The 25,017-nt window shown below is 40.2% G+C and overlaps 1 protein-coding gene across 2 annotated transcripts; it reads right to left on the minus strand.

Moving 5' to 3' along the window:
* Positions 1-259: 259 nt before the first annotated feature.
* On the minus strand, positions 260-4,632 carry LOC143537675 (serine/threonine-protein kinase BSK7-like). Of its 2 annotated transcripts, none has more exons than XM_077031391.1 (11): positions 4,436-4,632; positions 3,570-3,789; positions 2,592-2,809; positions 2,075-2,210; positions 1,843-1,976; positions 1,662-1,767; positions 1,405-1,490; positions 1,115-1,303; positions 883-1,035; positions 692-805; positions 260-607 (listed from the first exon to the last, which is right to left on the minus strand). In XM_077031391.1, the coding sequence occupies exons 2-11, from the start codon at positions 3,646-3,648 to the stop codon at positions 365-367; spliced, it is 1,458 nt and encodes a 485-aa protein (XP_076887506.1). In that variant the 5' UTR covers positions 3,649-3,789; positions 4,436-4,632; the 3' UTR covers positions 260-364. The 2 variants fall into 2 exon arrangements, with proteins under 2 accessions (XP_076887506.1, XP_076887507.1); XM_077031392.1 differs by having other exon boundaries at positions 4,415-4,587.
* Between the last annotated feature and the right edge of the window lie 20,385 nt (positions 4,633-25,017).

Below are 25,017 nucleotides of genomic sequence, written 5' to 3' on the forward strand. Positions count from 1 at the left end.
ATGAAAAGAAAATTATGAAGAGTAGGAATACAACAACTTATGAGCATTGAAAAGCTTATTGCAGATAATGTAGTAGTACTTAAATAACAAAACTCATTTTTTGAAGTTTCTTTTAAAGTTTGAAGCTTAAATAACCAAAATTATTTAATAAAAATCCATTCCATCCACCAAAGATTTGTATTAACATGAAGAAAGAAAAAGGTCATTACTTTCCTTAAAGAAACAAGTAAAAACCATGTCATTACACCACCCCCTAATCTTTTATAAAAAACGCGACAAATAACCAAAAAACCAATTTTATCAAACGAGTACCGAAAATAATTCAACATAAACAAACAAGTTAAACCCTTTTCTCACATAGTTTTTAAACAGCTTCATGTTTCTCTTCAAGAACCGTGCCTTCTCTGAGTGCAATTTGAGCCTCGTTTTCCCTCCTGAGTGCAAATAAAGCAGCCGCTTGTAAATAAGACGCGATATGCCAAATAGGCGATATTACTTGTGCTTGTACCGCGTCATTAAGTGCTTCTTGTGGATTATCACTCATTAAATATGACAAACTTCGCCTAGCAAACACTGTTGGTGAGACCATCGTTCCAACATCAATAAACTGCAAAAAAACACAAACATTAAAAAACCGGCGTTTGTTTGATGTTTTTTTGGATATTACTTTTTTTAGATGACAAATACAAACCTGAGTATAAAAGTCTATTGCAGCTTTAAACTCCTTATGATGAAAAGCCGAGTCACCTTTTTTCTTGGAGTTTAACGTGTCGTGTATTTGATTAGTCCACATCCCAAATGACAACTGCAAAAGTCAAAGTCAAGCATATCCGTCTTTAAAAAGTCAAAATACCAAAAAAAAAAGAAAGTCAATAATCAGACCTCAGTTGCAGCACCCTCATCATCTTTATACCCCAATTTTTCCATAACTCCATGTATAAACGTTAAATCCCTTCTTAAACATGCTTCTCCGAGTGCGGTTAACGGCACGGCGGATCCACCTTGTGGGATTCCCATTAACACATGAGATGGCACCTGCATATCCATTATACATTATAGTTAAAAAAAATGTTTTTTTTGTGTGTGATCTAATGATAAGATAAATATAAATTACCTCGGTTTCCTTTTGCAGAGGAATTAAAGCAGAAACTAATGATCTTGGATTTGGGCGCTCACGTGGCTCGTATTGCAAACACCGTGAAGCTAACCGTACCAACTCGGTTCCATCATCGTTAGAGAATTGACCTTCTAAGCATGAATCAGTAAGCATTTGAAGATTCCTGTCTCGTATCAGATCAAGTGCCTGATAATATATTTAGAGTATAACATAAGCAGTTTGACTATTTACTAAAATGCACTTTCGTGATTACAAAACATGAATGTAATTTTGGAATATGCACATACATGGCTAGGTGGAATATGTTTTCCACTTAGAAGATCGAGCAAAAGGGTGCCAAAACTATACATTACACTTTCGGGTGTGACCCGCCCTACAATTTCAAGAAAAAAAAACAAAAAACAGCTATCAAGAAATCAAGAAATCATAATTTGCTATAAAAAAAATGAAAAGACAATGCTAAAGATACAAACTTTTTTTGCACACATAGTAAAAATGATATTTTATATGTGATTATGTGCTCAAAATAATAAAGGGTAAATACCAGTCCTCAAATATTCAGGAGGGGTAAAAGCTAAGTTTGTACTGTAACTTTTTCCGTCCCTACTGTTCTTCATCAAACCAAAACAAGAAAGTCTTGGATTTACATCCTACAAAGTGTTTTAAAAAGATATTATAAGCTGAACAAAATAATAATAGTTAAATAAATAAAGTTAATAGCATACATCATCGAAGACGATTCTATATGCATTAAGATCATGATAAAGAGCACGTCCTCTGTTAGTACAATACTCTAAAGCTTCCGCAAGATACAAAGCCACCCGTAGGCGCATTGCCCATTGCATAGGTTGTGTTTCCCCTAATTCAAGATTCAAAAAAGATAACTTTAACTTTAAAATGTTGTTTTTAACTTAATTTGTTGAAAGAAAGAAAAATGTATCTTTTTTACCAACTTACAGTGAAATAAGTGTTTTGCAAGGGTCTCGTGTGGCATAAATTCAGCCACAAGTAATCTTTCATCACCTTCACAACAACAGCCGAGCAGGTTGGCTAATCTAGGGTTCCGAAGCTGACCAACAGCTCTTGCTTCTTCCTGTTATGATACACAAAATTAAGTTGAACATACTCAAAAAAAATATTCATTTTTTGATTAATCAAGAAATATAAATAAAGCACAAGAAAGAATGCATATATCTACTTCAAGTATCACAATCCCTAAAAATAAGCAAAAGTAAACAAATTCTAGTAGATAATCATATGTAAACAATAAACCAATTCTGATTATTTAAGATCAACACAATCATACTTGCCATAAAAATTGATTAATGAAATAAATGTAAAATTGCATAACCATCCATAGCTTAATATTATCTTATTATAATTCTTCAGGTCCCAAAAAATACTTTAGCCAACACAATGACATGAATAAAAAACTATGCATAAAAAAATAAATATTTATATATAGTGTATTTACCAGAAACTGCCTCGGATCAGGCCAAGCGGATCTATTAAACCGTTTGACAACGATCCTCCTTTGATTTGCTAACTTCCCTTTGTAGACCACATTAGGGGCTTTTTCCCCATGTTCAGAAACAATGTTTTCAACAGAAAATCCAGAAGTAGCTGTCCTTAATTGTTCGATAGAAAATTCACGAAATGCCGGCAGATCACTTGCCTCACCCAACTCATTTTCTGTCCATAAAATATAAATAAATAAAAACATCAAATCCACTAAACATAAGCCATTTTCTGATACGATAATGATAATGTGTGCAGTGGCAAAATAAGCAAAGTTGCGCAGGCGTGTCGGGTGGCGGATCATAAATTCATAATGGATCCAGTTTAAAATGTGTTGGCCTGTCGGGTCAAGCCGACCCGCATAAGCTTTGTATTGTTTCTTAATTTCTGATTTAAAAACACGAATTTAACAATAATTACATGATTCTTTTCATAAAATGTTTTAAACGATTTTATTCAATCAAACCGTAATTAGATGACTTTCATGACCTATTTAACCTGTTTCCTTTTTAGTCGTATCTTTTAGCTTAACAAATTGGCCCGTAACATAACCCACGTCTAGGGCTGTAAACAAACAGAATGAACACGAATAGAGCATGTTCATGTTAGCCTGTTTAACTTTGACCGAACAAACAATCAAACATCACAATTAAAAGAACGCTTGTCCGTGTTCGTTGGTTAAGAACATAAAAGTGTTTGTGTCCAGTATGTTCGTTTGTTAACAGTTCAAACAAACGATTCACAAACGTAAACGAACAAACATAACTAAACATAGATGAACAAACATAAATGGATTAAAACCAATTTAAGTAAAAGTGAACAACAATTCATTGGGCCTAAAAAGTTATTCAAACTAGACTAAATTGTAAAGGGTCTAAAATTTTAAATATATATATTAGCAAACTAAATGAACAAAATGAGTATTTTCACTTACCAACATTACCAGGTTGAGCTACAACTCCATCTTGCACGGTATCACAACACGAGCACATTCTAGAAAACTCGCAGCCCATGATTTCAAATAAGCTCTAGATAGTTTACCTTTACTTGTAATCTTTGACTTCTCAATATATATAATTTATGATCAAGATTCAGTATATTTAATAATTAATAACCAAGGAATCAAGATTCTGCTTTTTGTAACATCAAAACACCTGGTAAACAGCATTGGAACACAAATTAGGCTAGCCTAATAAATGTTTAAAGAACACAAATCTTGAAATGCTACAAAACAAGATTAAAAGCATAATCTTTTTTAAAAATAATAGCTTTTTTCTAACTCAAAACCTCCAAATTCTTTTTCACAATCAGCAAGATCTCAACTTTGCATCTACAAGTTCCATTATTATCCATAAATGTAGCATGCACATATAAAAATCAACCCTAAATTAGCAAAAATCAGTAACTTACAGTTACAAGAATCTAACTAGGGTTACAAAGTTAAAAACTCCCAGTTATAAAACTCCTCCTAATTCAAGAAAGATTCAAAAAAGTATACAAATTAGGCAAAAAAGTGACTATAAAGCTTCAAAAGGTAAAACCTTTTTCCTGCTTAAAAGCTATACTTCAACCAATTGATCTACAAATTTACTTATTAGCAACTAATGCAACATGCCCATCAAAAAATCTTGAAAATCAAAAAAAATCAAGAAACCACAAGTTCAAGAATCATATTAGGGCACCAAACTTCAAGCTCAAATCAGCTAAAGCTTTCAACTTTAAACTAACAAACCCAAACCCAAAACACCCAAATCAAATCAGACACTTAAGAATCAATACCCATCAAGAAATCTTGCAAACCTTTGTTTAAAAATTCAAGAAGAGCTGCAGATTCTTGGACCCAGATGGGTCAAAGAGTTAAAAAGGACAACTTGGTCCTTCAAGATTCTTGCTTTTTCTCTCTCTTGGATGATTGAATGAATCAGAGATCGAGATCAAGATCAAGAAAGAAGAAATTGAGTTGAAATGAGAAATCTTGAAAGCATGTGTGTTGTTTGATAATAATAATAATTATAATTATTGTTATTATTATTATGAGATCCCTTTGGCATTCCAAGTGTGCAAACAATTACTGTCCTGGATTTTCAACTTTGCACCGACAATAAAACCTTTTAAACTTATTTATTGTTTTTGCTAATTGTCTTGTTTGACCACCCCATTAGCCAAAGGACTACTATGATTATGTGTTAAATATGAGTATAAGGACAAAAAGTATGTGATTAAGCATTGAATATTTCTATGCACCACAAAATTTGTATTTGGATTAAAGAATTAGTAGGTGTTTATTTTATAGTAGGTAATAGGTAATGGTTTAGTTAAAAAAAAAAAAAGAGGCATGGTTGGTTTTGCTAGTCCAAATTAATATGCTTTACTAATTTTCAATAGGTAAATGGGTAATTAAAATGTCACACCCCCATTTTAGGCTTAGAAGTGTGACCAATAGTTGGTACCATAATTGTAAATAAATCAGAGTTGCGTTAGTTTGCGGAAGACATATAAAACTTTAAGGATCAAAATATAACATTTACATATATTCAAAAGACGGGATTATAAAATACTCGTTTAAGTTGTTACAAAAAGTATTACTTGTTTCATAATTACAAAACACCATATATTAAGTTTACAAAATAAATTCGAGCCATCGGATTAAAATGTAGCACTTCGACATTCCAAGCGCTAATCTTGTTCACCTACAAAATATCATTAAAATACGTCAGCAACGAATGCTGGTGAACACGCTGACGCAATATTTTCTTTTACTTTATTACCCCTCGAGACTACGCCTACCTCGACCCAACGTGGCTTAGGAATAACAAAGTTAAATAACACATTATAAACTCGAGCCTCTACTCTAGGTCACCTCAGCAAACACCGCAGCGTTCGACTTAGTTAAGTACCCGTAAATATACACAACGGTCGTACTCCCTACAGGAGAGCGTCCTACGACCAAGGGTGGTGCGATGTGCCCATTCATCGCGTAGTACCACCTATGTAAGGATCCAAATACACGTATACCACAGTCTGAGGGCTAGGTTTATACCCTTATTTATAACGGTTTTAGGAACACGTAGTTCCTTGTAAACAATTTCACATAACATGTTTGACTCATTTTTAAACAAGTTTATAAAAGTTTGGGGGCGTATTCACCTTTTCACTTTAGGATCGGCTTCACTCACCGTCCAAGGGTCTTTCCCTTATTTATCTCGCACCTATAGTACGAGTATAAATATTTGTTAGTCAGATATACAATCCGGCTTAATACCTTTAGTCTTGTTTTATATCTCGATGAACCTTTAGTTCATATATCTCATTTACTTGAAAACCTTTAGTTTAAAAGTAATTATAAACCTTTAGTTTATATAAAAACCCGACGTTTCTTCTTCTCCAAGAAACATATTCTTTTTCTTTTATTATTTAAGAATACTCATTATTCAGTAAATAATATTTTCATAACAAATAACATACATATATACTTACACACATATATACGTATCAATATTCAATATCTTATCTTTCATTCATTTCTTTATTATGTTTTTTTTTTCTTTTATCGAGGTATCGAGTATAACCTCGACTTAAGGCTTAAGCCTTTAATATAATATTATATTATATTCATTTGTCGTTACGCCTAACCTTATTGGCGTATTGGAAACCCTAGGGACTCGAACAGCACTCCAACGCCGCTTCACTTCTCGATCAATTCTTTTCTCGACACGCAAATCGATGAACGCCAATCTTCAACACACGTTGGCACGTACTTCGAGAACAAACACCATATTGGTCAAATGTGGGTGGAGGGTGACACGCATTTCGAGGAAGCGTCGGTACACAAACGAGGGATCAGGGCACGTTTAACGAGGTGGATTGTTAATATGATTGTCGGGATTTAGAGAGATGTTAGAGAAAGAAAAAAGGCTGAGTTTTGGTGTGCCAAGAATGAATCCCGGACCTTGCTATTTATAGACATGAAATTGGGTCCCATCGCGGTACGCGATGGGTCCTTAGGCTGGCTCGTCGACGTAGCTCAGCTGAGTCACAGCATAGGCCAGCCACGTGGCTTTCGCCGCGCCACGTGGCGGGCGTGTTGCCACGTGGTGACACGTAGCGGCAGACAGTGTGTGACATTCGTCAAAATTTGGATCTCGATTTGTATTCGTGTTGTAAACCTTTATTATACAAACCCGACTCAACATCTTTTTTTGTTTCTTCATTTATTTATTATAATATTATTATATATCTCGATCACCAATAAATCGATGTTTGTCATATTATAGAGTCGTTAAGAAAAAAACACAAGTGGTTTAAACTAATTTTCATTAAGATATTATAAGCTTTTAGAACCTTTAAACTCGTTTTAAACATTGATTGAAACTTAGGGGGGTGTTTTTGTAAATATGTATATATATATATTACTTAAAATAAGCTAAACCTAACATATTTATCATCACACCCGCCACCATGCCGGCCGCCGTTTTCCGGCGAATCTCCGGCCACCATCTCCAGCCAACACCAGCCGACACCTCCACCGTAGCCATCACACCAGCCAGCACCCTCTTCCTCTCTTTCTCTTATTTTCCGGTGCCAAAGCACCACCACTCTCCTTCTCCGGAAACCCCATCACCTCCGACACCCTCTCATTCTCTTTCCCTCGTTTTTCCGGCAACAGTTTCGGTGGCTGCAGGCTACAGCGCTGGTTCAGAGCTGTAACTCTCAGCGACGCGGTCGCGTGGATATATTATTTGCTTGATTTCGAGTTCGTATGACCAAGTTATGAGCAAAACAAGAAAGGGTTCGTATTCCGGATGTCGGGTCAGTTTTCCTGCTGACTGTTTGGTTTTCCGGCGACGGTGAAGGTGTTTTCCAGTGACGAAAGCATGTACAGATAGTGGAGTTCAATGAGACGGTCGCGTGGATATCTTATTTGCATAAATCAGAGTTCTTTTGTTATGGTTTCGAGCTATTCGACTATTTCTTTTTGTAAGTATTTTAAATGTTATAAAACTTATAGAAATTTATATTTAATTTAAATAAACTTTTTCGTATTAAAACCGAACATCATTATAACCTGTTTTCTGGGCTCGACTCGTTAAACTAATTTTATCTGATATATATATATATATATATATATATATATATATATATATATATATATGTATACGCCCTGCTTGCGGTGCGCGCATATAATGTATATATGTGTGAACCCTCGGGTGGGCAAAAGTAAAATTGCACTAATTTTGACGTTATTTTACTAATCTCGTGAAAATAACATTAAAAGTGGCGGAAGGTTAATCAGGCATCATGTGGTGGCGTTGATAGCCGAAAGACAAGGGCACATGCACCGATCAGCCGGTGTCCCGATGATTGAGTGCTATGTGCCTTATGTCCAAGGCTTGATGCAAAACTACTATCGAGCCGGGGGTCTCACCGGAAGCAGCCTCTCTATCCCTATGGGATAGAGGTAAGGCTGTCTACATCTTACCCTCCTCAGACCTTACCATAGCATTGCTATTGGTGGGATATACTGAGTACGATGATGATGATGATGATGATGATATATATATATATATGTATATACATGTATAAATATATATTTATACAATGTTTTATTAAATACGTTTTAATTAACTAAAAATCATAATAAATATTAAAAATAGTTTCTAATAAACTTATAAAAACCGACACTTTTATGTCGATCTCGTTTCAAGGTTTTCGTGTTTATGTATGTATATATATGTATATATATATATATATATATATCTATATATATGTATGTATATATCAAAAATATATAAATAACGAACTCTAACTTATTTAAACCCAACACCATCTTTTGGGTAAAGTTGTTTTTATAAAAGATGTACATTTTCGCATGATAAACGTAAGCCTTAACTATTTAGGTGTCGCTAAAATCCTAAACTAATTGCCAATAGTTAGGTGTCGCTAACTTGTTTAGCGATAACTATTTTATCCAGGTTTATAGCTCTTATTTATTGTTTTGTATACTAGTTTTGTGGCTTTTCATACTATATACTATTGTTGCTCAAACTTATGAATTGCTCACCAACCTTTGTGTTGACAAACTTTATTTTATGAAATGTTACAGGTTTGACTATTGTTGACTCGAGGACTTGACGAAAACGTTACCAAGACTATTAGGATATTAGTAAAACGAACAATATATTTGCTACTTATATTTAACTTGGTTGTGTGAATGAGATGTGTAGTTTATTGATTTGTTGAACTAAAATGAGTTGAATAAATATTGTCACTTTAAATAGTGTCTTGTGTGTTTGTCCAATCACGTTGCACTGTGTCACACCCCAACCTACGGCGGAAATGCCGGGGCGTGAACTGATTATCACAGCTCTCAAGGTTACTATCATGCATTATTAAATGTGTCGATATCTATTAAATAAATTTCCAAATAACAATTATCCATACAAAATTCAAATACACAAGTACATATATCAATCAATAACAATATATCTTATTAAGTTTTTCTTCTAGCATAAATCCTTAAGTGATCTTGTACTTCACATCAAACGAATACCTGTATATGCGTTGAAAATAATATAGTTTGTCAACACGAGGTTGAGTGAGCAACACACCAGTTCAAAGTATAAATAAAAATGTGTATTTGCAACAAGTCATATGCGAATAACAAAATAACCAAATGAGCAAGTATAACTGAGATGTCGAGAAGCCTAAAAGCAAAGAGAGTAACGGATACGCTTAAGCAAAGATTTAAGATTGATTACAACAACTCGGTAATAATGTAAAATAATATACCGTTATACATAAAGATTTATTATAAAATACTTAATTAAATTTATAAAAACCTAATTAATAAAATTTACTTGATATATATTATTATTTGTTTCTAAGTATCCTTGTTTATATAAGAATTTATTATATAAAATAATTAGCTACATTAATAAACATATCTTGAAAAATATTACTTTTACTTTTATAAATATAAGTAATATATAGTTTACTTGATTTTATATTTATAGAGTTTTTAAATTATTATATACTTATATATATATATACACACACACATACACGAACACGAAAACGAAAACGAGAGTTAAACGGGTATTACAAAGCATGTTTTTATTATAATAAACTTTATTAGTTATTATTATTATTAATATAATCATTTAATGATTTAAAATGAATTAAATAAAAAAATTATCAAAAACCCCGGGGGTGCAGGGAGTCGAACTTTATTAGTACATTTGGTATGTTGTACGTGTTAGGAATATATAGGGGTTTAATTAGGATTCTTCATATTTGATATATAAAATAAATTATCCAACCATGTTATTATTCAACAGTTATCAAACGCTTCTTCAATATTAAATAATATAATATCCAAGTCTCGAACCAACAAACAAATCACTTAAAGTCGGCGATCGAATTAAGGATATTCAATATTATCTTCATTAAATCGACAACCAATATGGTACTTATACTAATTTGGTACCCGTCATGTACTTGTGCAAGTACCGATACCCGGACTAGTTCAAATTGTCTGTTACTTGTACTGGTATCGGTTTCAAGATCGTCGAAGATTTGAAAATAATAAAGCAAAGTGGTATAAAAACGGGTACCGTACCGAAATACATGTATCGTACCGAAAAATTTGGTACAAGTATTGATACATGTTTTGATTGATTTTTGGTACGGGTACAGATACATGTATTGTCCCAAGCTCATCCATATGTAAAACTACTTATAAATTTACACAATTGTTTATAAATTTATACAATTATTCACCATGAAACTAGAAACATAAAGCAAATAAGAAAAACACATTTATTACACAACGTGTACTGTTATGCTATAAACCCTTTGTTAAGTCAAACTAGATAAAGAGTCAATTCAAGTCTAGTCAAATTAGACAGTGGATCAAAATTGACGACTATCATAAAAATTTGTTAGTTCAAATGGCTTTATACCATCCATGACCAGTTTGTCTCCGCCCTCGTATTTCAAGCATCAAACCTCTCGTGTTAAATTTTTATGAGCACACTTAGTTCCTAAAACAATGTTTTAAGGTTGTTTTCACCAACATTTAAAAAAAAATAAAGTTGAAATTGAAATACGCTTTAAATTTGTATAAGAGCATTCACATTCCGTTCTCCATTCTCATCTCTATAATTACACTACAAAACGATATATTTCTCTTTCATGTTTAATTAAATAATACTTTTATCATTACAGTTTCTCTCTCCTCTACTCACAACCAATCCAACAAATATTAGAAAATAAATAGGGGCAAACAATGTTCCCCAATGTTTCCCCAAATTTACAAAAAATCACTTCATTTCTCTCTTCACCTTATAATTTACACTCACAATTATTCAAAACTCCACCCTATAATTACCAATTCCCCTCACATAATTATGGGGTATGGAATGTGAATGCTCTAAATCAAATCAAAAGATGACACGCAAAGACCAAAAAACGATGACTCTTATCACATATTAATCATGTGTTGTGACTAACGATCATTGTCATACACAAAAGCATGAACATCATGAAATTTATAATCAACTCTAAAAACCTAATTGTGGTGCAACAGTTTCCATCGACTTTGCTACACATGTGTGCAATCGTCCCCCACATATCACAAATTCATCACACAAGCTTACTTTGATTCTAATTTGAAAGGCAACAACATAAAAAACCAAGTAGGCTTGACTGTTTATGTCATCAAAGCGTCCACTTAGAAAACTTTAGAGATATTGTTGAAGGGTTTTTCGGATTTTTAAGAAAATATTTTATTAGCTAAAAAAATATTTTTTTGCTACTTAGCCGATCATTTGGTTTCTACTGCTTTCGTCTTAAAACCTAAAATGAAAAAAGAATGTGAAGCGAGAAACAACCAGTTAATCGGCATCCAGTTGATACCATATAACTACTGATACCAATCCTACATGTCTATAACGAATTTTGCACATACGACATGTATGTTCTTTATCATCATTGTACATAGTTTAATAGTTACTCGTGTGAGTAAACTAAAGCATGAAGTTTATCAACATAGATTATAAACATAAAACTAAAAAATAAAAATAAAATATATTAACCCCGTGATTAACAATAGCAATTAAAAAGGAAAATTTTGAAATTCGATTCCAAAAAATACAAACAACAAAGAGATTTGGTCAAAAACAACTAATAAAATCGTAATTAACTTGCTTTGAATAGGTCGTCTTTTAGAACATCTAGAATTTGCTAGCCAATTAAATACATATAAATGTATTAAAGATTAAAAGCTTTTCAAAAAGGCAAACTTAGAAAATGTTAATAAATAAATAATTACGAAGCTTTAATTAATCTTATCCGTCCACGTGACCATATCTTTCGACGACTCCACTAAACATCTAAAACTGACTTTCCAGTTAGGCATACATGTGTTTGAGTTACAACTTTTTTAACGGTGAAAGAAAACTAGTTGTTTGGAGACTTTAAACGTGTATTATCTATACAACTCACTTATCTGAGTTTTAATCCTCTTTACAATGTTGTTGTCTATATTTCAAAGTGTGCACATGAATCGGGAATCAAACCTGGACCACCAGGGCAAGAACCCCATAGGGATGACAATGGGTCGGGTTTGGTACGAGTTTATGTATTCCCAAACCCATACCCGATTGTTATAGCCCATACCAAACCCGTCCCAAACCCGTCGGGTTTTTATCGGGTAATTACCCGTCGGGTTTCGAGTTTTCCCATCGGGTTTCGGATTTCCTATCGGGTTTTGTCAAAAAAACTCGTCGGGTATACCCGGCCAAATCTCGTCATAACTAATTAATTACAAACAATGATTTCCATAAAAAGTAAAATTTTCAAATGATTCACATAACTAAGTTTGGACAAATAAGTATTTCTCAAAAGTTCCATTAAAGGAAAACACAATACAAAAATAAAAGTAGCGTGCTAGCAACTATCAAAAAATTCAAGACGTAACTTCATTCATCTTTTGGCTTTAAATGCACTCATTCTTTCTCTCTTTTCCTATAATTAATTAACAATATATATACATAAAAAAATTATACCCGATTTTTGATAGACACACAGAAGATTGGAGCCAGCGTAATTTTTTAGAGACACAAGTTTAGATAATGGAAACTCAAAAGTCCCTTTTTATTAAGTTGAAAAAGTATGGTAATAACAAATTGCAATATAAGTAATTATATAACTTACGTATTTATATATAAATATAGATATAATACATATATAAAAAAATTATGTCGGGTATATAATCGGGTAAACGGGTCGGGTAATCGGGAATTTTGGAAATCCCAAACCCGTCCCAAACCCGCGAAAAATTTTAAAACTAATATCAAACCCTAATGGGTCGGGTATTACCCGTTCCAATTATGTCGGGTTTCGGGTTTTTCCATCGGGTTCGGGTTTCACTGCCATCTCTAGAACCCCACATGAGTAGGTAAACCTTTCCACCTCTGACCAGTTGGACTGAACATCGTTGACAAATACAATTAAATCTATAGAAGTATATTGTATTTTATTGTTATTAAGAAGAAAAACACATTAATAATATGTAATAGTTGTGTGTGTGTGTGAAATAACGTGAAAATACGAGGGGTTAAGCAAAAGTAATTCATCATCACTTTTGTATTTTGTTAGTCATTTTTCTTTTTTCAGATAATTCGAATTCGTTTTATTTTAACACCCCTATCATAAATTCACAATGTATGTTCATCTACAATTTGAATATTTTGTCTAGACTTATGTATTCATTCAACCAGTGAAGGTGTACATATGTACAAAGTAACTCACATGTGGTGATGTAGATTTGGTAAGATTTGATTTTTGCACCTATGTGTCATATGTGCATGATAATGTTTTGGGTTTGTGTGGAGGATTAGATCTAGTCTCGTCGTCGTCGTCATCATCATCATCATCATCATCATCATCATCATCATCGTACCCACCAATAGCAAAGCTATGGTAGGGTCTGAGAAGGGTAAGATATAGACAACCTTACCTCTACCTCATAGGGATAGAGAGGCTGCTTCCAGTGAGACCCCGGCTCGATAGTAGTTTTGCATCAAGCATTGGACATAAAGCACATAGCACTCAATCATCGGGATACCGGCTGATTGGTGCATGTACCCTCGTCTTTCGGCTATCAACGCCACCACATGATGCCTAATTAACCTTCCGCCACTTTTAACGTTATTTTCACGAGATTAGTAAAATAACGTCAAAATTAGTGCAATTTCACTTTTGCCCACCCGAGGGTTTACACATATATACATAATATGCGCGCACCTCAAGCAGAGCGTATGGAAAAAAAAATCATCAGTGACATCTCTATCTCCATAGTTACATTAAAAAATATTATATTTTATTTTTTCTTTACAATTAAATAATACTTTTTAGTTTTTATACTTTTATCATCATAATATTTATCTCCTTCATTCACAATCAATTTATAAAAACATTAAAAAATTACGAAGGGTGCAATATGTTTATTCAAACTTACTCATGGGTCATGAAATTTTTTTTTATTTCATTAACTTACAACAATTTATATAATACAAAGAACACATTACAAAAATAGAAAGGAAGAAAGAAAAGGCTATTCCACTTTTTCATCACACCCAATTTTCCATTTAACTCAAAACATATTTCTTGGACTTACTACATCGTTTAATTTTATTTAATTAACTACGCTCGTCACTCAATAGTGAGAAATGTTTGTTGAATTGTCGATCACACAAATCGTCACCACCACACACAAATTGATGCACAATTGTCTTTTTTTTTCATCTTTCACCACAAGTCCTAGATAATACAAGTATAAGATCTTACAATCATTTAATTGTGGTAAAATTACAAATTTTGTCCTTTAAAAAAAGCCAAATTACGGTTAGTGTCCTTTTTTTAGTTTCCTTGCAGGCGGTATCATTTAAACATTTTTTTCCTATACGTTATGTCCTTTACGATAACTAGGTTAGAAAAACTTAGTTAAATACCCTCACGTGAGTCGCATGTGAGGGCATTTTTGTCTTTTCGTCTGTACTTGCAAATTTTAACTTACAAAACCCCAAAACCTACCACCAACCCCAAAACCTGCAGGTCCACTTACCTGCAAATTTTCATCATCCCAAACCCTAAAATCCATTTTCCTACAAATTTTCATCATCCCAAATTCAAATCAAACAAAAACCCAGTTCCTAAAATCCACCATCTCCCCATTCCTCAATCCAAATTCAAATCAAACCAAAACCTGGTCGTACACCTCGGCCAAACTATCGAACTCGTCGGTGTTATATTCTCCGGTGAGATTTGGTTCAAACTCGTAGGAATCGTAACGGCCGATCTGGGTTTCAACGGGAAACCGATTACCGGCGTGAATTGGATCTGGGTTTGTGGGTTCGTAACCGTTCGTCGGATCTTGGTATTCAAGAGGGCATCAACTTCTTCCCTGGTAAACTCCATGGGTGCTCCACAATCCGACCCGGCCATTACTCGGATCTTGACCGCCATTAACGACCCGGAATGCTTGGCGCGGTGTAATCGGTGTTCTGCTCCTGCCGTTAGCTGTTCCCACCATCCTTTTCAGATCTTTAACATTAAAAACCCACAAAATATTATTATTAATATTAATTGTTTAGATCTTCTTTCTTAAAATGATTATTATTAATTTGAAAGAGTAGTGTAAAATGTAGAAATGGGTTTTTGGTTGCTAGTGTTGTTGTCGAGGTATTCAAGAGGGCATCAACTTCTTCCCTGGTGAAGAAACACCAGTCGAACCCCGACAGATTACGAGTAACCTGAGGGTTAGATAGACGTTTCCCACGAGGGGTTAATTCCGGCAAGATGGTTCTTCCGATAACCTGCAAAACAGACACCGTGAGCTCGTCACTAAGAAAGGGGGGGGTTCCTCCTTGTGACCACCCTCCGGCGTGAGAATCAGTCTATATTACTCTTTGAATATAAAAGTATATTAAGAATACTAGAGCAGTTATCAGGTAAATTATACAAGATATTAGATGATATAAGATGATGAAATGATAATACCATTTGATGTCTTTTATAGCCGAAGGTGGGTTTCCAAGGAGGTTTAGCCGGCCTACTACTCTGCTAACTGTGGCCTACACACGTGCTCTGCTGGTAATTGGTGGATAGGTAGCGGCTGGCAGTGACCAGGCGTGCTGTTCACTTTTCCTTTTCCACCAACTACAGGCTAGGCACGTGGTATGGCAGGAGTTGGTGAGCAGGCGGCGGCTATTGGTCACAGTGCTGTGGCGTGTTGTCCGCCATGCTGCTGTCAGTGAGCTGTCGTATCCTTGGTCAGATCTTTTGTCCATACCTCGTCAGGTATCACACAAAAGATCCTCCATTATTATACGGACTGGCTCATTTAGGCGGGAGTTTTCCCCCTCCCGCCTTTATGCGGGAATGTTCCCGGCTTTGCTCATTCCTTCTTCAGGTGACTACTGAATTATTACGAGTTTGAGCCTTATGCGTGTAGCCATGCTGCGCGGGTGGCCAGTCCCTGATGGCGGGTACCCGCGCCTGCGGGAACAGGCGGGTTACTTGGAAACCATAGGGAGGCATTTCCTGCAGGACCAGCTTGCGTACCGCATGTGAGGTCGTCACAACTCTGAGCGTGGTGGGTCCTGCGGGTCTGGTAGGTCGCGGCGCAGACGTCCCTATGGTGAAGTCTGCGGGTTCAACTGCGCAGACGTCCGTTTAAGTAGTCTTGCGTGTTCAACTGCGCAGACGTCTCCTTTTAAGGGAGTCTTGCGGGTCCTAACCACCTCTGCTGGGACCTACCTCTTCAAGTCCCCCCAGTCCAATGTTCTTCTCATGAATGTTTAATAAAGTGAGGTGAACTTTTGGACTTAAGCAAGGGGTTTTTGAAAAGGGTTTAGTTTTATGGGTTTTCCGCGGGAAGTCTTACCCACGGGTTTCCCAATGTCACGCAGAATTTCCCAATGTTCTGCTTGATTTCTGGGATGATGCGGATAGGTCTGTAACCTCCCCGCAAGTCAGGAGCGTTTAGAACCTTTTGTATAGATTCTCCATGAGGTCTTGGTGGTTTTGAACATAGTGATCAATCATGTTATAACCACCAATTCCATCCTGAAGTTTCAAACAATCTAGTTCTTGATGTTCCCGCTATGCGGGGATGTTAATCCCGTTTCTGCAAGCATGGCCCAGAAGATCCTTCTTGGTTTCAATTCCCATGGAGTGCTCGGTATGCGAAGGGTTTTGCCTTGACGCTGTACCCGCACTTCGTCTTATTAGTTACTTTACTCCCAAGGTATCCCTGGCCTTAAATCCCTGCAGGGCTAGGTGCGTGAAGGGTTTTGCCTTGACATTGTACCCGCGCCTGACTTATGGTTGCCGAGGTGTTCCTGGCGTTTAATCCCCTGCGGGCGCTAGGTATGTGAAGGGTTTTGCCTTAACACTGTACCCGCGCCCGACTTACAATTGGGTGCCGAGGTATGACTTTTTACGGGTGTTAGGCACGTGAACGGTTTTGCCTTAACACTGCACCTGTGCCCGTTTTGTAGTTGGGTGGAATGCCAAGATATTCTCGGCTTCACTTCCCTGCGGGTGCTAGGTATGTGAAGGGTTTTGCCTTTACAATGTACCCGCACCCGACTTCATAGTCTGGTTTTTTCGGTTTCCGTGCCCTGCGGGTGCTAGGTATGTGAAGGGTTTTGCCTTAACACTGTACCCGCACCCGGCTTCATAATTGGGTATTCTTGGCCTCTGTTCCCTGCGGGTGCTAGGTATGTGAAGGGTTTTGCCTTAACACTGTACCCGCAGCCGACTTACGGTCAACTGGATAGCCAGGGTAAGGGGTTTTTTCCCGCTTACTTTTCAAATCTTTTTGAATATTTGAAATTTGAAGAGTTGGTGAAAGGATAAGAACAGTCGTCGTGCGACAGTTTCTTCTGACTGTGTCAGGACGTGCAGGAAGTTATGGCGACGTGACATTATATGGTCATTCCAGACGCTTTTTACGGCGCGTGGGCGCGATTTTTCGGGCGCGTGGCCGTAAAATTAATGGCACTCGTCCTGTCAACAGCTGTTGCCAGCTTGCTCGGTGCCACATGTCATGGTTCCATTGCACCTTCAATTTCTCTCTCCTTCGCATTAAATTCACCGCATTAATTGTGATCACTATATAAAGGGGAAGAGGGTCCTCTGTAATTCACACATTCACTTCTTCTCTTCATCTCTAAAGCGATTTCTGGTGAATACTCCCTTATTCAGTTGAGCATTCCTCCGAAATCGTTTCTTCTTCCTCTGCAATATGTCTTCCCATGATGCTGAAGCTGTAGCCGACGATAGGAGTACTGCTGGCGAGTGCCAGTGTGCTCTACCTGTCGATCAGTACCAGTACGTCGTCAGGAAATTCATGCTTGAGTCTCTCGAGCCTGAGTTTCCTGAACCCCACCAGACTGTGTACGATGCCCCCAGCGGCAAGATCGGGGTATATGCTGCATTCTTTGTTTATGGGAACCTTAGGTTTCCATTGACAAAGTTTGTGTACCGTGTCCTGGAGAGGCACGGTGTGCACCTGACCGAGGTGCATCCGATGGCTATTGCCAAGATCCGGCACTTCGAGTGGGTGTGCCGGATTCTGGGCATTGAGCCCTATGTGGACCGCCTGATGACCTTCTATACTTGGAGGTGCATCCAGGGGTGGTACACCCTGACAACCCGTATTAAGGGTTTGAAGATTTGCGTTACCGAGCGCAGTCTCCGATCGTGGAAGCGGGAGTTCTTCTACATTTCTGCCCGCGCCATCCCTATTGCCATGAAGTTTAAGAAGGGGCAAGCGCTTCCGAGCCTTCACGCTTCCAACTACCAGGAGGCGGAATGGTTCGCGAAGATATCCCGGGTCCAATCTCCGGTTTACCGGTTTGCGGAGTCCGGGATGGTGATGCTGGGGATGAGCCGGGTATGGAAGGAGGCGTCTCGGTTTCCCATCATTCTCGAATACGGTTTGAACTCTATTCCTTATGGTATGTCTTAGACTTTCTTGCTGATATTAGTTTGTCTTCTAACTGTTTATTTTCTTTCAAAGGGGAACGATTTGGAGTCGCTCCTGTACCCGCGGGAAGCTGACAGTCCCGTGCGGGTGGGTACTCGTGCTCTAGACGAGAACGAGTTGCCCATCCTGGAGCAAACAGTGGATCGGTTTGTGGAGGTCTATCCGCTGGGCCACGAGATCTTGAGCCACCGGCGGCCAGGTAAGGCGATACTCTATCCTCAACCCCTCAATGCTGTACCTGCTGCTGGAATTCCTGAAATCCTGTCTTCTGAGGAATCCGCAGATGGTCCCCCGCTGGTGCGGAAGAGGAAGGCTGCCGGCGGGAAAGGGAAGGAGAAGGTGGCCTCCACAGCTGATCCGGTGCTTCTATCTGACACCGAGTCAAATAGTGAAGAGGTGGCGGGGAACCCCGGTGGTGAGAAGACCACTGCTCCGGAGGCTACGACTGTTACCTCCGGAGAACCAACGACGACGACGGTGACCGGCGTCAAGAGACCGGCTCCATCGGGCTCGTCCCCGCCCGTCCGTACGTTCAGGCTCAAGAAAACCCGTAAGTACAACCATCCTTATTTCTGTAGATTTGTCACTTTATAAATTTATTGAAACACTTGTCTTCTTGTGCAGGCGTGGATGTTGACGCATTCCAGGGTGGAGCGCAGAGTACCCTTCCGCCGATGACGGTAGGCTCGGTCAGCCTACCTGAGGCGACGACCCAGGCGCCTGCGCCTGCTTCCGCTGGATCAGTTGCTCACTCCCTTGAGCCGACTGTTCCCGCCGAGATGACGTCACCGCCGGTGGTAAGTGCGATTTTTACAGCATCTTTCACCGAGCCGGCGGTTACGATTGCTGTGGATTCTGCGGCGGCGACCGCGGCGGCGACTACGGCGGCCGCTACTATGCCTCCGCCACCGGCAACGACGGCCGGCCCATCAGGTACGCGCGGGGCTTCTCGCCAATCTTTGTCACCTTCCCATCTGCCCGACCTTTTGGATGGATTTCCCTTAGGTTCAGGTGATGGGTTCGGTGGCTATCGGCCTGTGATCGACCCTACAGGTGCGTAGGGTTCTTTTGGCCTTTATATTTTTCTTCATCTTTTCCTAACTGCTTTGTTTCTTTTGCAGTGCCGGATTCCAATGAAGTGTATGTTCCGCGATGGAACATCCGCCGAGGAACAACCCTTCGTACCCCTGTGGAGTGCGTGGAATGGGCTCGCCATGCTGCTCCCCATGGTGCGTTGGGGAAGCCATGGCTAGCTACCAGGAGGGTAGGCTAACCAATGAGCTTCGGGTTCTCCTGGCCCGGATGCAGCCGCGCGTCGAGCTGCTTTGTCGTGAAAACGACAAGTTGAAAGCAGCTCGCGCCAAGGCAGTATCTCAAGCGCGGGCTCTTCGGGAGGAGAACCAACAGTTGGCCGCAGCTGCTGCGGAGAAGGAGAAGGCCTTCAAGGCCCTCGAGGTTGAGGTTCAAGCGCGACTCGAGGCCCGCTCCAAGGCTGTCCAAGCTGTTAACGAACAGCTTCGGCTGGCTAAGGAGACTGCGAGGAACGCAACCGAGAGGGCCACCAAGGCTGAAGCCGTTGCTGAGCCTTTACGCATGGAGAACGAGGAGCTCAAGGCCAAATTAGAGGCTCTCCAACGTGCTCATGATGCCTTGGCGATGGAAGATGCCAAGAAGCTCCAAGAGATCTTGGACCAGAGGGGCGTGCTTGACCACACCGAGCGGAAGCTTAAGGGCGTCGAAGAGGCTGCCGCAAAGGAAGTGCTACTTGCCAACCTTAACAAAAGCGAAGCCGAACTCGCCTGCACCCAAGCCCAAGCCGCCCTTAAAGAAGCTCTGGTTGCCAAGGAATGGCTTCTTCGAGAAGCGTTGTCTCAGGTATGTTTAGCTTTATGTCTTCACGCTTTCCTTTGTACATAGAAAAGGTGTTTGACACTTGTATTTTCTTTGTAGGTTGTGCATCGGGTCTTCTCAGAGACTACTTACGATGATGCCATGAGCGCAGCCCTCAACGCTTCTCATGAGGATGGGGAAAAGGCCGGCTTTCTGCTTGGTCTAGGGTTCGTTGAGAAAGGCGTCCCGCCTTCCAACTTCCCTTTGTTCGATGTGGACACCGAAGCTGCATATGACCAAGCGGTAAACCAATATGCCGCCTTCCCGCATCCAGTGGTGGAGAAGGTGAAGGAAGTCGCTGCTGCTGATGATGGACTTGCTATCCTCAAGGCTTTCCTTGAACCGCCACGCTCTACTGATGGGGCGGGTCCAAGTGGAAGTGGTCCTGAAGCTTGATTCTGAAGATCCCTTCCCGCTGCTAGGATAGACTATAGATTTTGTTTTGTAGGCGGGTAGTTACCCGGCCATTCTTGTAATATATCTTTTGTGAAATACAAATCTTTTTGCGGATAAGACTGTTACTTCCTTTGGGTTCATTGCTTTATAAACCTTATATGACTTGCATACTTAGTTTAAATTAGCGATTTCCCAAGTGTTTAGAATAAGTTAACCTTGAATGTGGTTCAGTAGGTTGAAGTTTTGCTCCCCTTTGTGAGTGTGCGGATAGCACCGGCACTTGCACTTGGTAGGATGGCTAAACTTTACCTATGTCTGACCTGTGCATAGGTTTTTCCTTATCCTTTCAGAATGACTTTTAACCGTTCGACGCGCGGCTGTTAATGAGTTAGTGTTCAGCTTCCGCTACCAGGATTCATGCGGGTATACCGGCACTTTCACATAGTGGGATGGCTGAACTCTTTCCCTTTAACTGTCCTGCGTGAAGGTCTTGTCATTTTCTGGGTTTATGCGGGTTTGGCCGCCTTCCCCACGCAACGATTCTTCACTTGATGCGGTGAATACCGGCATTAGTGTTCGAATCGACCGTTCAACGCGTGGTTGTTAATAGGTTAGTGTTCAGCTTCCTCTACCAGGATTCATGCGGATATACCGGCACTTTCACATAGTGGGATGGCTGAACCTTTCCCCTTTAACTAACCTGCGTGAAGGTCCTGTCGTTTTTTGGGTTTATGCGGGTTTTGCCGCCTTCCCTGCGCAACGACTCTTGACTTGATGCGATGACTACCGGCATTAGTGTTCGAATCGACCGTTCAACACGTGGTTGTTAATAGGTTAGTGTTCAGCTTCCTCTACCAGGATTCATGCGGATATACCGGCACTTTCACATAGTGGGATGGCTGAACCTTTCCCCTTTAACTAACCTGCGTGAAGGTTTGATGCTTTTGGGTTTGTGCGTGTTTTGCCGCCTTCCCTGCGCAACGATTCTTCACTTGATGCGGCGGATACCGGCATCTCCATGTGCAAAGTTCATAAAATATAAATGTAAAATCATCAGCTTCAATTTAAAGGAGAATCGTTTCCATTAGAAGTGGCTCTAGGCCTTCTCTTTACAAATTTGGATTTGATCTACATACAAACTGTGTAATTGAGCTCCCATTAGACGTGGCTTGGATGGGAGCACCATCGAGCCGACATGTATCTTGTTCGGGATCTCGTTGTTTACGCAGTATGTAGTCTCCGTTGAAGCTGCGATTTTATTCGTGCGTTTCCCCAGCTGGGGTTCACGCATCAGCCTGCTCGACGCTCACTTCGCCACAAGGTACGCGAGTGTCCCATCCTTGACAAATGCTTCGACCAAGTCCTTTACGTCTAAGCATTCTTCAGTGTTATGACCTTTGGTTTTGTGAAAATCACAATACTTTCTCCGGTCAGCATTGTGGCGATGTCGGATGTATGGAGCCTTCGGCCACGGGAGCTCCTTCGTTGCGAATATCTCGGACACACTCTTTGTGAGTGGCGTCCACCTGGAGTTCTTCTCCGGTTTCACGTTATCTCTTCCGCCCAACCGATGTTGGAAGCCAGACAGGGTGTCAAAGTTTACCCTTGACTGCCAAATGCCCAGCTTCCGTTTTTTGTTCAATCGGGCGGTAAGGACGTTGTTTTCCCTCGTCTTCTGGGTGTAGAGGTTCGTGCTCTGCGGAAGATCTCTGCCCAGTTGCCTCTCAGTTTCCGCAAAGCGTTTAGCTGCGGTCATGATGGCATCCCATGTGGATGGCATGCCATCTTTGCCCGTTAGGGTGCGGATGAGCTCCGGATCGTTTGCGCCCTGGATGAAAGCGGCGCGAACGAGATCTTCGCTAACGTTGCCCAGGCTTAGCTTCTTCGAGTTGAAGCGAGTGATGAAGTCAGGCAAAGATTCTTCCTCCTCTCGGACACACTTGAGGATTGTCCACTGCTCCTCAGTGTACTTTCTTTGCTGACTAAAGTGTTGGCTGAACTTCTGTTGGAAGTCTGCCCAATCGTAGAGGTGGTGGACCGGCAGACGGTCGAACCACGCTCTAGCTGCCCCGACCAGCGTCATTTGGAACATATAACACCACGTGGGTTCCGTCCAGTTACTGACGGTCGCCCCCGCGATGAATCTGTTCAAGTGATCGTCAGGGTCAGAAATACCATCGTACGTGCCTATGTTGGACATTTGTTTGGCACTTCTTGGGGCGATTGCTTCCGCAATGTCCCTTGCGAATTTGGACGTTCCCGCCCTTGCCGCGGTTGGCGTGAATGTTTTGGAGAAGTCTCGTGGGCTGTTGCCCACGTTTATTGGACTGAATGCTTCTCCAAAACGCCTTCTCGGTTGGGAATCCGTTTCTTTACGCTTCCCTTTCGCCCTATGGCGAGGGTTCGCGTCTTCCTCGGATTCCTCCGAATCATCGTCGTATTCGAATTCTTCCACTTGTTGGAGTGAACGTAAACGTTCATCCAACTCAGCTTGGAACTCTCTTTGACGTGCTTCGGCCCACGCTTTAACCTCATCGAGTGTTTGGCAGGGGAACTTCGTCTGTTGATTTTCTAACTGGGTATCGGTGAATCCCAGTGTCTGATTATTTACTTCACTTGCCCCGGCTTGGGTAGCTGGGGTAGTGTTCGTAAAGTTTGTGTACTCGGTATTCCCCCCTATAGCTGGGGTCGTAATTACCGGAGTTTGTTGGTTACTCGGTTTTGGGACCGGAGTATCCTTAACCATCTTTCCAGAGATTTTGAAAAAACTGGAGAAAAATAAACTTCTAGCTTTATGCACGGATGGCGCCAATGAAGAAACACCAGTCGAACCCCGACAGGTTACGAGTAACCTGAGGGTTAGATAGACGTTTCCCACGAGGGGTTAATTCCGGCAAGATGGTTCTTCCGATAACCTGCAAAACAGACACCGTGAGCTCGTCACTAAGAAAGGGGGGGGGGGTTCCTCCTTGTGACCACCCTCCGGCGTGAGAATCAGTCTATATTACTCTTTGAATATAAAAGTATATTAAGAATACTAGAGCAGTTATCAGGTAAATTATACAAGATATTAGATGATATAAGATGATGAAATGATAATACCATTTGATGTCTTTTATAGCCGAAGGTGGGTTTCCAAGGAGGTTTAGCCGGCCTACTACTCTGCCAACTGTGGCCTACACACGTGCTCTGCTAGTAATTGGTGGATAGGTAGCGGCTGGCAGTGACCAGGCGTGCTGTTCACTTTTCCTTTTCCACCAACTACAGGCTAGGCACGTGGTATGGCAGGAGTTGGTGAGCAGGCGGCGGCTATTGGTCACAGTGCTGTGGCGTGTTGTCCGCCATGCTGCTGTCAGTGAGCTGTCGTATCCTTGGTCAGATCTTTTGTCCATACCTCGTCAGGTATCACACAAAAGATCCTCCATTATTATACGGACTGGCTCATTTAGGCGGGAGTTTTCCCCCTCCCGCCTTTATGCGGGAATGTTCCCGGCTTTGCTCATTCCTTCTTCAGGTGACTACTGAATTATTACGAGTTTGAGCCTTATGCGTGTAGCCATGCTGCGCGGGTGACCAGTCCCTGATGGCGGGTACCCGCGCCTGCGGGAACAGGCGGGTTACTTGGAAACCATAGGGAGGCATTTCCTGCAGGACCAGCTTGCGTACCGCATGTGAGGTCGTCACAACTCTGAGCGTGGTGGGTCCTGCGGGTCTGGTAGGTCGCGGCGCAGACGTCCCTATGGTGAAGTCTGCGGGTTCAACTGCGCAGACGTCCGTTTAAGTAGTCTTGCGTGTTCAACTGCGCAGACGTCTCCTTTTAAGGGAGTCTTGCGGGTCCTAACCACCTCTGCTGGGACCTACCTCTTCACCTGGTAAACTCCTCCATTGTTGTTGAGAGAAGAGAATGGTGAAGAAGACTTGGTAGGGAGAGTGGTGTATGTGTATGTATATTTATTGTTATTATTATTAATACGAGTATATATGAGTTTGTTTTGAAAAGACCAAAATGCCCTCACATGCGCTTCACGTGTGGGTATTT

Source organism: Bidens hawaiensis, unplaced genomic scaffold (assembly GCF_021521415.1).
Source record: "Bidens hawaiensis isolate Kalapana, Puna unplaced genomic scaffold, B.hawaiensis_p1.1 tig00011271_1, whole genome shotgun sequence".
Taxonomy (NCBI): Eukaryota; Viridiplantae; Streptophyta; class Magnoliopsida; order Asterales; family Asteraceae; genus Bidens; species Bidens hawaiensis.

Bases quoted from the DNA above. Each gene is read 5' to 3' on its own strand.
- LOC143537675 (XM_077031391.1), bottom strand. From the start codon at position 3,648: ATGGGCTGCGAGTTTTCTAGAATGTGCTCGTGTTGTGATACCGTGCAA. The intron at 2,810-3,569 runs GTAAGTGAAAAT...TTTTATGGACAG, and splicing joins AGCTCAACCTGGTAATGTTG to AAAATGAGTTGGGTGAGGCA. The intron at 1,768-1,842 runs GTATGCTATTAA...AACACTTTGTAG, and splicing joins ATAGAATCGTCTTCGATGAT to GATGTAAATCCAAGACTTTC.